The sequence below is a fragment of the Oryzias latipes genome, chromosome 18, assembly GCF_002234675.1.
Source record: "Oryzias latipes chromosome 18, ASM223467v1".
NCBI classification, from domain to species: Eukaryota; Metazoa; Chordata; class Actinopteri; order Beloniformes; family Adrianichthyidae; genus Oryzias; species Oryzias latipes.
The window spans coordinates 25172073-25184569 of record NC_019876.2 but is presented as its reverse complement, the minus strand read 5'-3'; the positions used below and the strand labels follow the sequence as shown (position 1 = coordinate 25184569).

Genomic DNA, 12497 nt, shown 5'->3' with positions numbered 1-12497 from the left:
TCAAGGAGGGGGATTTGTTTTATTTGTTTTATTGCTTTCTAATCTTACTTTTAAGATACATAATACTTTTGCTATTTTTTTAATTTATTTTTATTTATTTTTTTATTCTAATTATAAGGGAACTAAAATAAAAGTGTACAGTCATTAAAATAAACTCAAACAAAACTGAAGTGGTTAAAGAAAACCTAGCTAGACGTAAAAGGGAAGTCGTGGAAAGTTACCTTTAAAACAATAAATTAAAAAATAGACTAGAAGATACACATTTACAAGATACACATTTAGAATAGAAAAAGAGGAAAAAGCCTCTCTAGTTTTTACCCACACGATAACAATTCAATGTTTAACTCTTTAACACTGGAGGTTTTCCTACAGTTTGGCCGTTCTTGGACGGTCATAACTCCATCTAAGGTGTTAAAGGGTTAAAGCCTAAATGTGTGTGGGGGGGGGGGACTTGGCCTGTGTGTGTAAATGGCGTTTACTTATAAAGTGCTTTTCCACCTTCTTTGAAGGCCCAAAGCGCTTTACGGTCACACACACATTCACACACACATTTACACACTGGCGCCAACCTTCCACCAGAGGGATGGTGGGGTTCAGTGTCCTGCCCAAGGACACAAGGGCGTGCAAGGCAGGAATTGAACCTGCAACAATTCGATCAGGGGTCGACCGCCCTACTGCTGCACCACGGTCGTTTCAGGGTTGTGGTGGTGTGGTGGGGGTGGGGGGTAGAAGGCTCTCTCGCCAGAGCTGTGGTGGGGGGTCCACTTAGTCTTTTTTTCTAGATCTTCTAAACAGGTTCAGGAACCTCCGACCAACATTTTTCTTTGGAGTCTTCTCTTTCAGCTCATCCACCTGCTGCTGTAGTTGATGAACTTGGAGCTGGAAATCCTCTTGAGTTTTTCTGATGATGGTCTTTTTCTTCTTGACAACTTTCTTTAGGTGAGCGATTTGTTGTGAAAGAGTGGACTTTTCTTCTTCCAGCTGTTGTCTCTCTTCTTCCAGCTGCTGCTGGCCTTCCAGTTCTTTCTGGACCAAAGCAGCTCTTAATTTGGTGGACTCCTCTACCTCCAGGTCAAAGCTCTGTCTGGCTTGATTTGTTTTGACCCTCTCTTGTTTAAGCTCTTCTTCCACTTGGTGTAATTTCATGCTGAGGTCCAAATTCTTCTTGTCAGAGGCCTTTTTTACCGTCTCAAGCTGTTGGTCTTTTTGCTCCAGCTTTTCCCTCAAGATGACCTTAGAATTGCTTATGACAGCATCTTTTTCTTTGATGGTTTCTTTTAATTTTCCCATGGCCTTCTTGTTATTGGAGAGCAATTCTGAAATGTTCTTTTCACTTTGGTAACAGGCTGCCTTCTGCTCCTCACATTTTCTTTCTAATTCAGCTATTTTTTCCAGCATGGAGTCCTTTTCCCTCTTCCATGCTTCTCTGTCTTCATCCATCTGATCTTGTTCTGTCTCCAACATCATAGCATAGTGATATTGAAGATCCCCTTTCTCCTTTTCCAAATTTCTGGTAAGCTCCAAACGTTCCTGCTGTTGCTTCCTTTCTAGACCCTCAATCTGATTTTGGAGCTGGACGATCTTTTTCTTGGAGACCCTTACAGAATTGCTTAAGATCACATCTTTTTCTCTGATGGTTTCTTTTAACTGTTCCATGCTCTTCTCATTATTGGAGCGCAATTCCAAAAAGTTCTTTTCAGTTGCGGCCTTATCCTCCTCATGAGCTTTTCTTAGTTCAGCCATTTCTTGCTTGATGGAGGTGTTTTCTTCTCTTTCTTTAGCCAGCTGAGTTAGTGCTTCTGTTAATGTCAGCTGATGGTAATTTAGAAGACACTCTTTCTCCATTTCCCATTTGCTGGTGAGGTCCAAATGTTCCTGCTCATGCTGCACTTTTAGGTCGTGCATCTGACGGAGTAGTTGGACCATCTTTTTCTTGGAGACTCTTTTAGACTCAGTCACCTGGGACTCCTTGTCCTCCTGAGCTGTCTTTAGCTGAGCCATTTCTTGGAAGACAGAGGACTTTTCTTCCTGCCATTGCTGTCTTTCTTGGCTCATCTCTTCTTCCAACTCATCGGCTTTCCGAGCAGCTTCCCGCAGCATATAATCTTTCTTCCGTTGCTCCATTTTTAGGTCGTCGATCTGACCTAGTAGTTTTACGATCCTTGTCCTGGAGACCTTTTCAAATTTGCTCATGATGGTCTCTTTTTCTGTGATGGTTTCTCTTAACTGTTCCATGCTCTTCGCATTATTGGAGAGCGCCTCCAGAAAGTTCTTTTCAGTTGCGGCCTTATCCTCCTCATGAGCTTTTCTTAGTTCAGCCATTTGTTGCTTGAGGGAGGTGTTTTCTTCTCTTTCTTTAGCCAGATGGTTTTTGGCTTCTGTTAATGCCAGCTGATGGTCATTTAGAAGACGCTCTTTTGCTAAAAGTTCTGTCTTGTGGCTCATCTGTTCTTCAAAGTGATCAGCTTTGAGAGCAGCATCCGCCAGCTTCTGATCTTTCTGCTGGAGAAGCTCCTTCAGACGCTTTACTTCACTTTTCAGAGCAGTGTTCTCTACTTGAAGTGCTTCTGCGTTCTCCACTGAGGTCGACTCAGAGGTTGAAGTTGGCTCATACAAAGCAGTTGCACTTTGTTTTCCCTTTCCCAAGGGTTTGATTTCCTCAGGCTGAGCTGATTTAGGGACAGACACCGGCTTCACAGGAAAGAATGCAGCTGGGCGAAAGGAGACGGGTGGAGCAAAACTTAAGGGTTTTAACCCTAAGGTTTGGTTTTGTGGGCAGGTTTTAGGCTTGAGGTTTCCCCAATCCTGCTGTCTTTTTGGTTCAGGGGTTTCTGGCATCTCAGTAAATTCTTCATCCTCATTTTCAGAAAGGGGAGAATAATCATAGTGAGGAGTTCCTGGAGTCTCAGGAAATTCCTCCTCCTCATTATCATCATCTGAAGGGGGAGAGTAATCATTGTCTTCGTCAGTGTCATCCCAGTCCATGAAAGTGTTTAGATTTTTAGGACGGGTAGAATCAAACCCAAAATAAAAAGTGGACTCGTTCTCCACAACAGAATCAAAATAGCTGAGTTGCAAATTCTTGGTGCTTTTTCGGACAGGACGGCGTCTTGATGGTTCCATGGTACGATTTATTGAGGTTTCTAATCAGTTTGACAAGAAAAGTTCTTTGTAACTGATGGCACTTCTTCAACTTAATACTTGGTTCTTTGCAATAGACGAACCTTGTGTGGATGAGAATCTGAAGATTTTGGTTCTATAAAGGAACTTTTAACAATACATCATGACAGCTGATGTTACATCATATGACATCATTTGACATCAAATGTTTTCATTTGAAGTCATATGACATCATATGTTCTAATGTGATGTATGAGTTATGTCATTGGTGGTGTGATGCGTAGTGATGCAATCAGCTTTGATATGGGGGGGGGGGGGTGTATTACTTTGAATTTACTTAAACCAATGTGTAACACTCTTAAACATGCTTTAATTAATTTGAATAGCTAATTATACATTTGAATATAAAAAATTCAATTGTGCATTTCATGAATGACTAATAATTTCAACTGAGTTTATGAATACATGAGGTCAATTAAACTTGGTTATTTAGTGGTTTCTATTTTTTGTCATTTCTTTGTATAATCATGTTTTGTACCTTATTGTAGACATCTAGGCAATAAATACAATATTTTTTACTCTAAAGGGTTATAAACTATTGAAAAAAATTTTTTGAAAGAAAATTAGAACTGCTTATTCAGAGATTTAAACATGTAATGTAGTGTCTTTGAAAAAGTTGAATGAGCACCAAAGCTTACAGACTAGCCAAACAGTAACTGATTAAGACCTTTTAACGCACACCCAGCAGCCGAATCAGAATCAACTATTCACCCGGACCATGGTATAGAATGCCTTATACCTTGGTCTGGGTGAATAATTGATTCTTAATGGCTGCTGGGTGTGTGTTAAAAAGTGATAACCGCACGCCCCAAAAAGAAGTTCCGATGACCTATCTTAAATCTTCTGTATCAATGCGCCGGCTTCTTTAAAAGAACCTTTAGCTTCATCATCTGAACAAAAACGAGCAATAAGAGGCGAACTTTCTCTCTGAACTGATTCTTCATTCAACCTATCGGGACGATCAGCATAATCTATATCGCTTTATGTCGCCAAATCTTGACTGCAGCGCCACGTAACAAATAACAAATCGGATGGTTCAGGCTTCCATGCTGTGCGTTAAAAAGTGATAATGACAGACTCAGCACAGCAGTAAACCAACGTACATGGTGGTCTGCAAGTATTCTAAAGTAGTACATGAATGATTTGGGTCTCTGCCATGCTTGGCGCTCATGTCCCCCAAACACTAAGGGGTTCACCTTTTTCTCTCCAGTTCACCACTCACACTCCCGTTTAGACTATTTATAAGTCAGTAAATCTCTTTTAAAAGAAATTAAGTTCCAACATTCATCCAATCATTATCAGTGATCACGCACCAGTTTCTGTAAATATTTCTAGGGAAATATCCACCCCCTCAGGTACAACCTGGAGGTTTAATGCGTCTCTGCACTGAAAAAAAGGCAAAACCTTGATTGTAGAATTGATGCAATAGTATTATGTAACTTAGATACAAAACAGAGGAATTGTGTCAAACGTAATAGTATTTTGTTAAACCTACATAATTTACTGAGAAAAACACCAAAATGTTTTCAATGTGTTGATTGAACTCAAATGCTTCATGTAACACCAACATTAAACAGTCAATCCCACAATTTTCCCGCTTTTGGCGCTAAGAATTGTGGGAAGAAGACAGGCAGAAAGCGGCAAAACAGAACAGCAACAAGTGGTAAGTACCAATTTTCTTAGGTAATGTAATTTTAGATGTGTGGAGAAAAATGATATAATTTAAAAACAAATATATTCACTGCTTAAGTGTAATTCAAAAGCGTAATATTTTTTTTTAATCAGGACAAAAACATTTGGCCGTCCTGGGGTGGCTATTCTGACGGTTGTCCGGTGCGCTCCATTTTCTGAAATCGTTGCCCCCTTCAGGGATTGACCGTTTCAGCACCGGTGTTGTGCGTTTTATAGGCATGTCCGCTCACACAGAGAGACTGTCAAAAGGGTAAGAGAGAGTCGCGCACGCCAGAGGTTAGTCATAGCCCATATTACGGATTTGAGCTGCTGTCTCGGCGGAAAGAATGAGATCTGTGAATGCGCATGCCGCGGAAGTGCACGTGCCCCTGGTCCTTTGTCCGAGATCGCAGCAGAAAGGCAGTGGATACGCAAACCGCCACCGAGCGACTGCCGTCAAGCCAGCCGTCATTCGGAACTGCGGTGTCAAATGAGCCGCTCCTCAATTTTCACTGCTCTCGCATTCTCAGCTTTACGGTAACAGAGCAACAACGGCTGAAGTCCGGTTTTCAGAAGAATTTTACAACAGTGAAAAGTTAAATGAATGTTTGGAGAAAAAATACACTAGCTACTCTTATCAAATAATAAAATAAAACACTTAATAATGAAATATAAAAATGTAGAGTTGATCTAAATGTCAATACTGTCTGAGATTTGTCACAACATAGCATCTTATGAGAGAGGTGCAATGTTTGAGACACTGTAGTTTAAGTATTTGCCATAATCCAGGCCATCAGCTCCTCCTATTCTCTTCAACACTATGTTGACTACACACTGATATTTCTAGACACTTTTACTGTAGAAATTTTGAGTTATCCATGTTTGAAATCCCAAATATTTTACATTTTCACAAGTGCCTAGCGTCTTTTTCTGACAAAGATGCAATGTTTGAGACACTGTAGTTTAAGTATTTGCCATCAGTTCCTTTTCTTCTCTTTAGGACTATGTTGACTACAAATACTGACATTTCCAGACACTTTTACCGTAGAAAGTTTGAGTTATTCATGTTTGAAATCCCAAATATTTGACATTTTGACAAAGTCCAATCGTCCAATTTTGCCTTCCTGTTTTTAAAAATCCAGAGGAATCATTTGTTATGCCTTAAATAATTATTCATGAGGTATTTATCACAATTTTTATGTACATTTTAATACTTCAAATAAACATTATAGACCACATCAAACAGAAACAACAAACACAAATTGTTTTAAATTATTTTAATCACGATTTCTTTTCTGTCCAAAGGTAAAACATACAAGAGATATTGTCATGGTGCCTCTGGCAGCTCTCCTCCCCTTCCCCTCTATGCTCCTCTCCTGACTCGAGCCAGCTGTGACCATTCACATCATTACCATCCGGACCTTCTTTAGGAGTTCCAGTTCCAGCATTCATCGCCAGTTTGTTGCCCCTGATGGTGCATAACCTGGTCACTAAGTTATCCATAGCTCATGAGTTTATGCTCTTGTCTAACCTCGTCTTACGACTCGGCTTCAGGACTTCTTAACCACGAGTGGTCACCTGAGTCTCCCGACTTCCTGAGCCGAAGTTTCTTACGGAATTTCAAGAATCATCCCGTCACACCACAAGCCATTGGTCAATCTCCAGCCATGCCACGAACCATTACTTATGTCCAGTCACGCCACGAGCCACTATTCAGCTTCCTGCCTCGCCACGACTCCAAGCCAGGCTGGATCAAAATAAACCTTACTACTTACCTCACTTACACCCCACTCTGACTTTACAAATGCTAAATTGCTGACTACTACACATGTGTGCAATAACTGAATTCTGTGCAATAAGCGGGTCTCTATTCAATAACACAATATTTATTATGCTGCGCTCATGGCAACTCAACTCATTCCATTCTATTGTGTTCGTACATATTTAATGTTCAATTGTTTCTGTACATATTGTACATTTTTGTTTAGAGACATAAGTTACAGTGTTTTTATTTTGTATTTTATTTTATTTTAATTTTATTTATCTTCACCACTCCAAGGCTGCTGCAATTTAATTGTATCACCATGTACAATGAAAATAAAAGGATTCTGATTCTGATACCAAAATATTTTACATTTTCACAAGTACGGAGCGTCTTTTTCTGACAGAGATTTAAGGTTTTGCCCTACAAGGATCTTTGTATCTTCGTGCCCAGTATGTCAAAGCATGAAGGATCCTCGTCGTCTGCTAGTAGGTCTTTTTAGGCCTCTACCTCTGCCCTGTCATCCTTGGTCCCACATAGCAATGGATTTCATTAGTCCTTTTTCCAGAAGTAGAAAAAAATCCTCCGGACCATTCTCCAAGTTAGTCCATGCTATTTCCCTTCATGTTTTGAAAAATCCTGAGGAATCAGTTTTTTTTACAGCCATAGTAAACAGTTATTTCTGAGGTATTTATCCTAATATTGTATTGACATTTGAATACTTCCAATAAACATTATAGACCACAACAAACAGAAATTGCAAACACAAAGATTCTTTTTTTAATAATGACTTTTGCTCTGTCCAAAGGTATAATGTAAAAGAGTGTAACTAAAAGTAAGACATACAAATCAATGTAAAAGATTACAATATTTTTTATTTCACTATAAACAAGATTAGAATGACACACAATTTTCAAATTATACAATACAACAAAAATAATATATTTACAATTTTTTTTTGGCAGTCTACATACACAAACTGCATTTCCTGTCTCCAATTTTTACATTGTCTATCTACTTGAAGGACTCAGACATGAACTATGCCGAGAGCAATCTACTGTTCATCTAAAAAATTGTATTCATATCTCAAAATGGAAAAGAATAAGCACTAATTTCATTATATTTTAAAAATAAAAACATTTTCAAGAAAATATTAATACTTTAAAATATATGTATGGCAAGGGTGCAAGTCAACTGGAAATATAAAAAAAAAATGTTGGACCTCTCTTTACAAATATGTTTGCGTGTGAGTCTGTCTGTTTGGTAATTTGTTTTCAAATAAAGTTCCGAAAATTGTAGTAGTTTTAGGGGATGTCATCTGGACTTGGTTTTAAAGTTGGAAGACGTTTCACCTCTTATCCAAGAGGCTTTGTTAATTCTGAAATGGCTGGTCTAAGAGCTGATATATATGCTAATGGGGGAGGAGTCAGACCTGAAACTGGGGGTGTTGTCCACTTAGCCTACGTGGTTTCGGGTCGTTAATAGTCCTTTGTCCTCAGCTGGGGGTCTGGGAGTCAGTGACTCCCTCTCCAATTGGTCCTCTCTTTCAGCGGTTAACGACTCAGGTGGAACTGGTTTGGTTTGTTTAGGTTTCAAAACACTGCCGTAGATGGATGGAAGAATAAACCTGAGACCACCATTCTTATTAAGAGAAGGTTTATCCTTCTTGACAAAGATGGCTTCTTTCACTCCTCGCTCAAACCATCCTCTCTCTCTGGCTAGAATTCGGACTTCACTGTCCTCGAAAGAGTGGTTCGTGGCCTTCAGGTGGAGATGTACTGCAGACTCAGGTCCACTTGGGTTGGCTCTGCGATGTTTGTGTCTTAATAAGAATGGTGGTCTCGGGTTTATTCTTCCATCCATCTATGGCAGTGTTTTGAAACCTAAACAAACAATAAACACAATAGTAATTTCTAATAAAAACTTATTCAAAGTTATATATTTTTTTGTTAATTTGAAGTCCAGAACGGTTTCGATAACATCTGAGGAAATTGTTCGAGCCACCGAATGTCTCAAAGCCTCCACTGGGGGAACTAACTTTGGGACAACATTTTGGGGGAACGTCTGCCACATCTTGGCATTTCCAATACTTCAAGAAACCGGCCAAGGGAAAAAAAAAGCATACCTTAAAAGGTAATGGTTTTTATTAGAATTTTTAGTAATTTTCCAAAGGTTTTGGCCTTGAAACTGTGCCATGCATGTTTCCTGAATAAATTTCAGTGTGCTCTAAGACTTAATTTTTTTTACCTTTTTGTGCCACGGCACAAATTAAACCTTGACAAAAATCCCGCGGCACACCAGCATCCAAAAAAAAAAAAAAGGAGAAACTCATAGTCTGTATTGATCTACAGCCCCTCCACAATCTCACATGCATTTTTGTGAAAATTGTTGCGCACAATACGCTGCAGTCTGTCTATGTCCCTGGTTATGGCTCCAGCATACCACACGGTGGTGGAGGAGGTGATGATGGATTCTATGATGGCCGTATAGAACTCCACCATCATCTGGGCCGGCAGCTTGACTCTCTTCAACTGCCGCTGGAAGTACATCCTCTTCTGGGTCTTTTTGATGCATTTCTGCTGATGGACGGCTCCCACTGGAGGTCCTGAGTGATGGTGGAGCAGAGGAAACGGACAGAGTCCACTATGGTGATGGGAGAGTCTGTCAGGGTGTGAGGGGATGAGGGGGCTGTGACTTTCCTGAAGTCCACTAACATCTCCGCTTTCTTCTGGGTATTCAGATACAGTTTGTTGATGCTGCACCAAGACACCAGCCGGTCCACCTCCCTGCTGTAGGAAGACTCATCATCATTAGAGATGAGCCCGATGAGGGTGGTTTCGTCCGCAAACTTAATCAGTTTAACAGAGTCATGGCTGGAGGTGCAGCAGTTGGTGTACAGGGAGAAGAGCAGAAGAGAAAGTACACAGCCGGAGATATTCTTCTCCAGCTGCACACACTGCCTCTGGTCCATTATTAATCCCCCTGCAGGTGGAGTCTGGCACGTTTAGATGGAGAAGCCTTTCCTGGAGCAGAGAGGGGAGGATGGTGTTTAACACAGCTGAAGTCCACGAACAGGATCCTAGCATAGGTTCCCGGGGAGTCAAGATGCTGCAGGATGAAGGGGCGGGCCAGGTTGATAGCGTCGTCAACAGACCTGTTGGCTCTGTAAGCGAACTGCAGAGGGTCCTGGAAGGGGGAGGTGAAGGACTTGAGATGGGGGAGGACCAGGCGCTCGAATGACTTCATGACTATAGACATAGTGCCACAGGCCTATGGTGATTAAGACCAGTTATGCGGGGCTTCTTGGGAATAGGGACGATGGTGGACAGCTTTTAGAAGGCCGGGTCGTGGCAGGACTCCAGGGAGGTGTTAAAAATGACCGAAGACCGCTGCCATTTCTCCTCCACAGTGTTTCAGGGTGGCAGCGGGGATGCCATCCGGGCCAGGAGCCTTCCGTGGGTTTTGCTTAGTGAAAAGCTTCAGCATCTTCTCTTCTGTCACTGAGAAGACAGTGGTGGGGGAGAGGTGGTCCGGAGGGGTCATACTGTCCTCAGTAGCCGCGGTCACATGGGCAGAATATCTTGATCGGATCAATGGTCGGGTTAAAATTCACCCGTGCACATGGGCACAGAAAACCTTTTTCCGATTAGAACAAACGTTCCCATGGCTCATACTCTCGTTCGGAATGAATCATTTGGGCATGCGCAGTAGTGTAAAATCACCCGGATGCGGATATAGGTCCCGTTGTAAACAAACCGCTGCCACAGACATTTATGCAGCAGCTCGGTAACATACGAGACGATCTTCCAAACGTGCTTTTATTAATGTCATGAATATTATGAATTGCCTGTTCGCTCATCGTTATATTTAATCTGTGTGGTCAGTGCTTTTTTGTGGAAGAATTTAGATGGACGTAAGCTAAGGACAGGCTAACACGGGCTAACATCATTAGCCTGATGGATGGACACAAAATCCAGGACCGTGCGGGAAACGCAGCAATCTGCAGCTTTCTAAGGACTGAGTGACATTTATTTCTGCTCTGAAAAGTTCACACAGACCGCCCCAAAGCCACTCTGTGAGCTAGCGGCCCGAGCTCTGTTCGAACACGGTTCCTCCTGAGTCCTGCAGCCGGTAACCCAGAGCGGCGGGACGGCTCGCAGTCTGAATTCTCCCACACATAACAAAACAACAAAACGCACACGTAAAAAAGCCCCCCCCCCCGACACAAAATTATTAATCCAGCTGCTCTGCTCACTCGGGTGCCAGTGGACCGAGTGAGCGTCAGGGGGCACGAAGCGCTCCTCCTCCTAATCTCCCCCGTGAGGGGTGTAAGAGAGGGGAGAGCCAGCGGGGCGAGAGCGGAGCGGCGCTTTTCACGGGGCGTCCGCAGAGCTGGTCGGTCCCGTATGCGCTCCAAAGCTTTCTCTCAGCGAAACACCGTCTATGCGTGACGTAAACCAGAGCAGCAGTGACACACGATCGGAATGACCGTTTACATGCTCCACGATCGGATAAACGATCGGTATAACCCACCTATCTCGATCGGAAAGAAATTCTGATCCGAATGAGTCTGACCGGGGCAGAGTATTCCGAACGGCGCGTTTACATGACGCATTTTCTTTCCGATCAGGCGTTCATTCCGATTACTTTTGTCCATGTAAACGCGGCTAGTGATAGTGGTTGGGGAGGAATGTGGCTCCAAAGTTGCTGAGGAAACCTGTTCAGTATTATAGTATTAAAATTTACTTATTATAAATAATATCTAAAATGTAGTATTTACTTTGAAGTCTACAAAAGTGAAGGTATGAGTTGTTATAATTTAATGTCCCTGCAGGAAATGGTGTTTTAAACACCTGAAGATGAAGCACATGACCTCTGCATGTCATCTGCTTGTGAAGTCATTGGAGATGACTTGCAACGCTTAGTGTCACTGAATGACACCGAAGGCCAAAGCACTCCATCACCTCAGATGCAAAGTGATTGTCACAGTCCCCCAACAATATTATTTGAGGAACACAAAGAGGTGGTAAGATTTTAAACTACAAATGAAGGTCGTCATGACGGTTAAACTCAATTATGTATTTAATAAAATGCTTTATTGAATTTAATGCAAATGAGAACTTATAGTAAACTGTCTCTTAGTGTCATGGTTTGAGTTTGTTTTGTCTTGGTTTTTGTTTTAGTTCTTGTCCCGTCTTGTTTGGTTCTGTTTCCTGTTTTATTTTGAAAGGGTTCCTGTCTTGTCATGTCTTGAGTTGTACTTCCTTTGGTCCCCATCTGCCCTGATCGTGTTCACCTGTGTCTTGTCTGCCCTGCCTGTATATAAGTCTTGTCTCTGCCTTTCTTTTGGGCTGGTCCATTAACTTCTGGTCATGTTGTTAGCGTCCTCTAGTCTTAGCGTCCTTGTTCCATGGTTTTCGTTTTTGTTTGGTCATCCTGCTCTGCAGTGCTTTTTGTTTTTATAAACCCACTAGTCCTGAACCCGTCGGCCTCCCGTCTCTGCGTCTGGGTCCTACCAGCTCTCGAGCCTCCCCGCACATGACACTTAGTTGCTAATGCTATGGTTTTTGACAATTTGCCTTGACATTGGCCCCTAGATAACAATAGTTCAGTTTATATTTGTCTTAAGCGTTTCTCTGGCCATTTTGATTTTTGCTACATATTGTATTGTTCTCATATTTAAACTGCATTTAATGAAAAACATTATTTCATCAAGAAATTGCCACAGAAACCTTGTTTTTTTTTCATTCAAAAAAGAGACTGGAAGAATCTTAGAAAGAAACAGCAAAAAAGACGTTTCAAAACACTTAAGGTATAGGGACTATTCATCCCTACTGCAGTTTTGCTTTTAATCACCATAGTGTTAAAACTATTGGTCCCAAGA

At 41.6% G+C, this 12497-nt stretch overlaps 1 protein-coding gene across 1 annotated transcript; it reads right to left on the bottom strand.

Annotated features, from left to right (window-relative positions):
* Positions 1-660: 660 nt before the first annotated feature.
* On the bottom strand, positions 661-9871 carry LOC111949242 (interaptin-like). Its single transcript, XM_023965952.1, has 4 exons — positions 9670-9871; positions 9328-9595; positions 9015-9256; positions 661-2711 (listed from the first exon to the last, which is right to left on the bottom strand). The coding sequence occupies exons 1-4, from the start codon at positions 9869-9871 to the stop codon at positions 766-768; spliced, it is 2658 nt and encodes an 885-aa protein (XP_023821720.1). The 3' UTR covers positions 661-765.
* Between the last annotated feature and the right edge of the window lie 2626 nt (positions 9872-12497).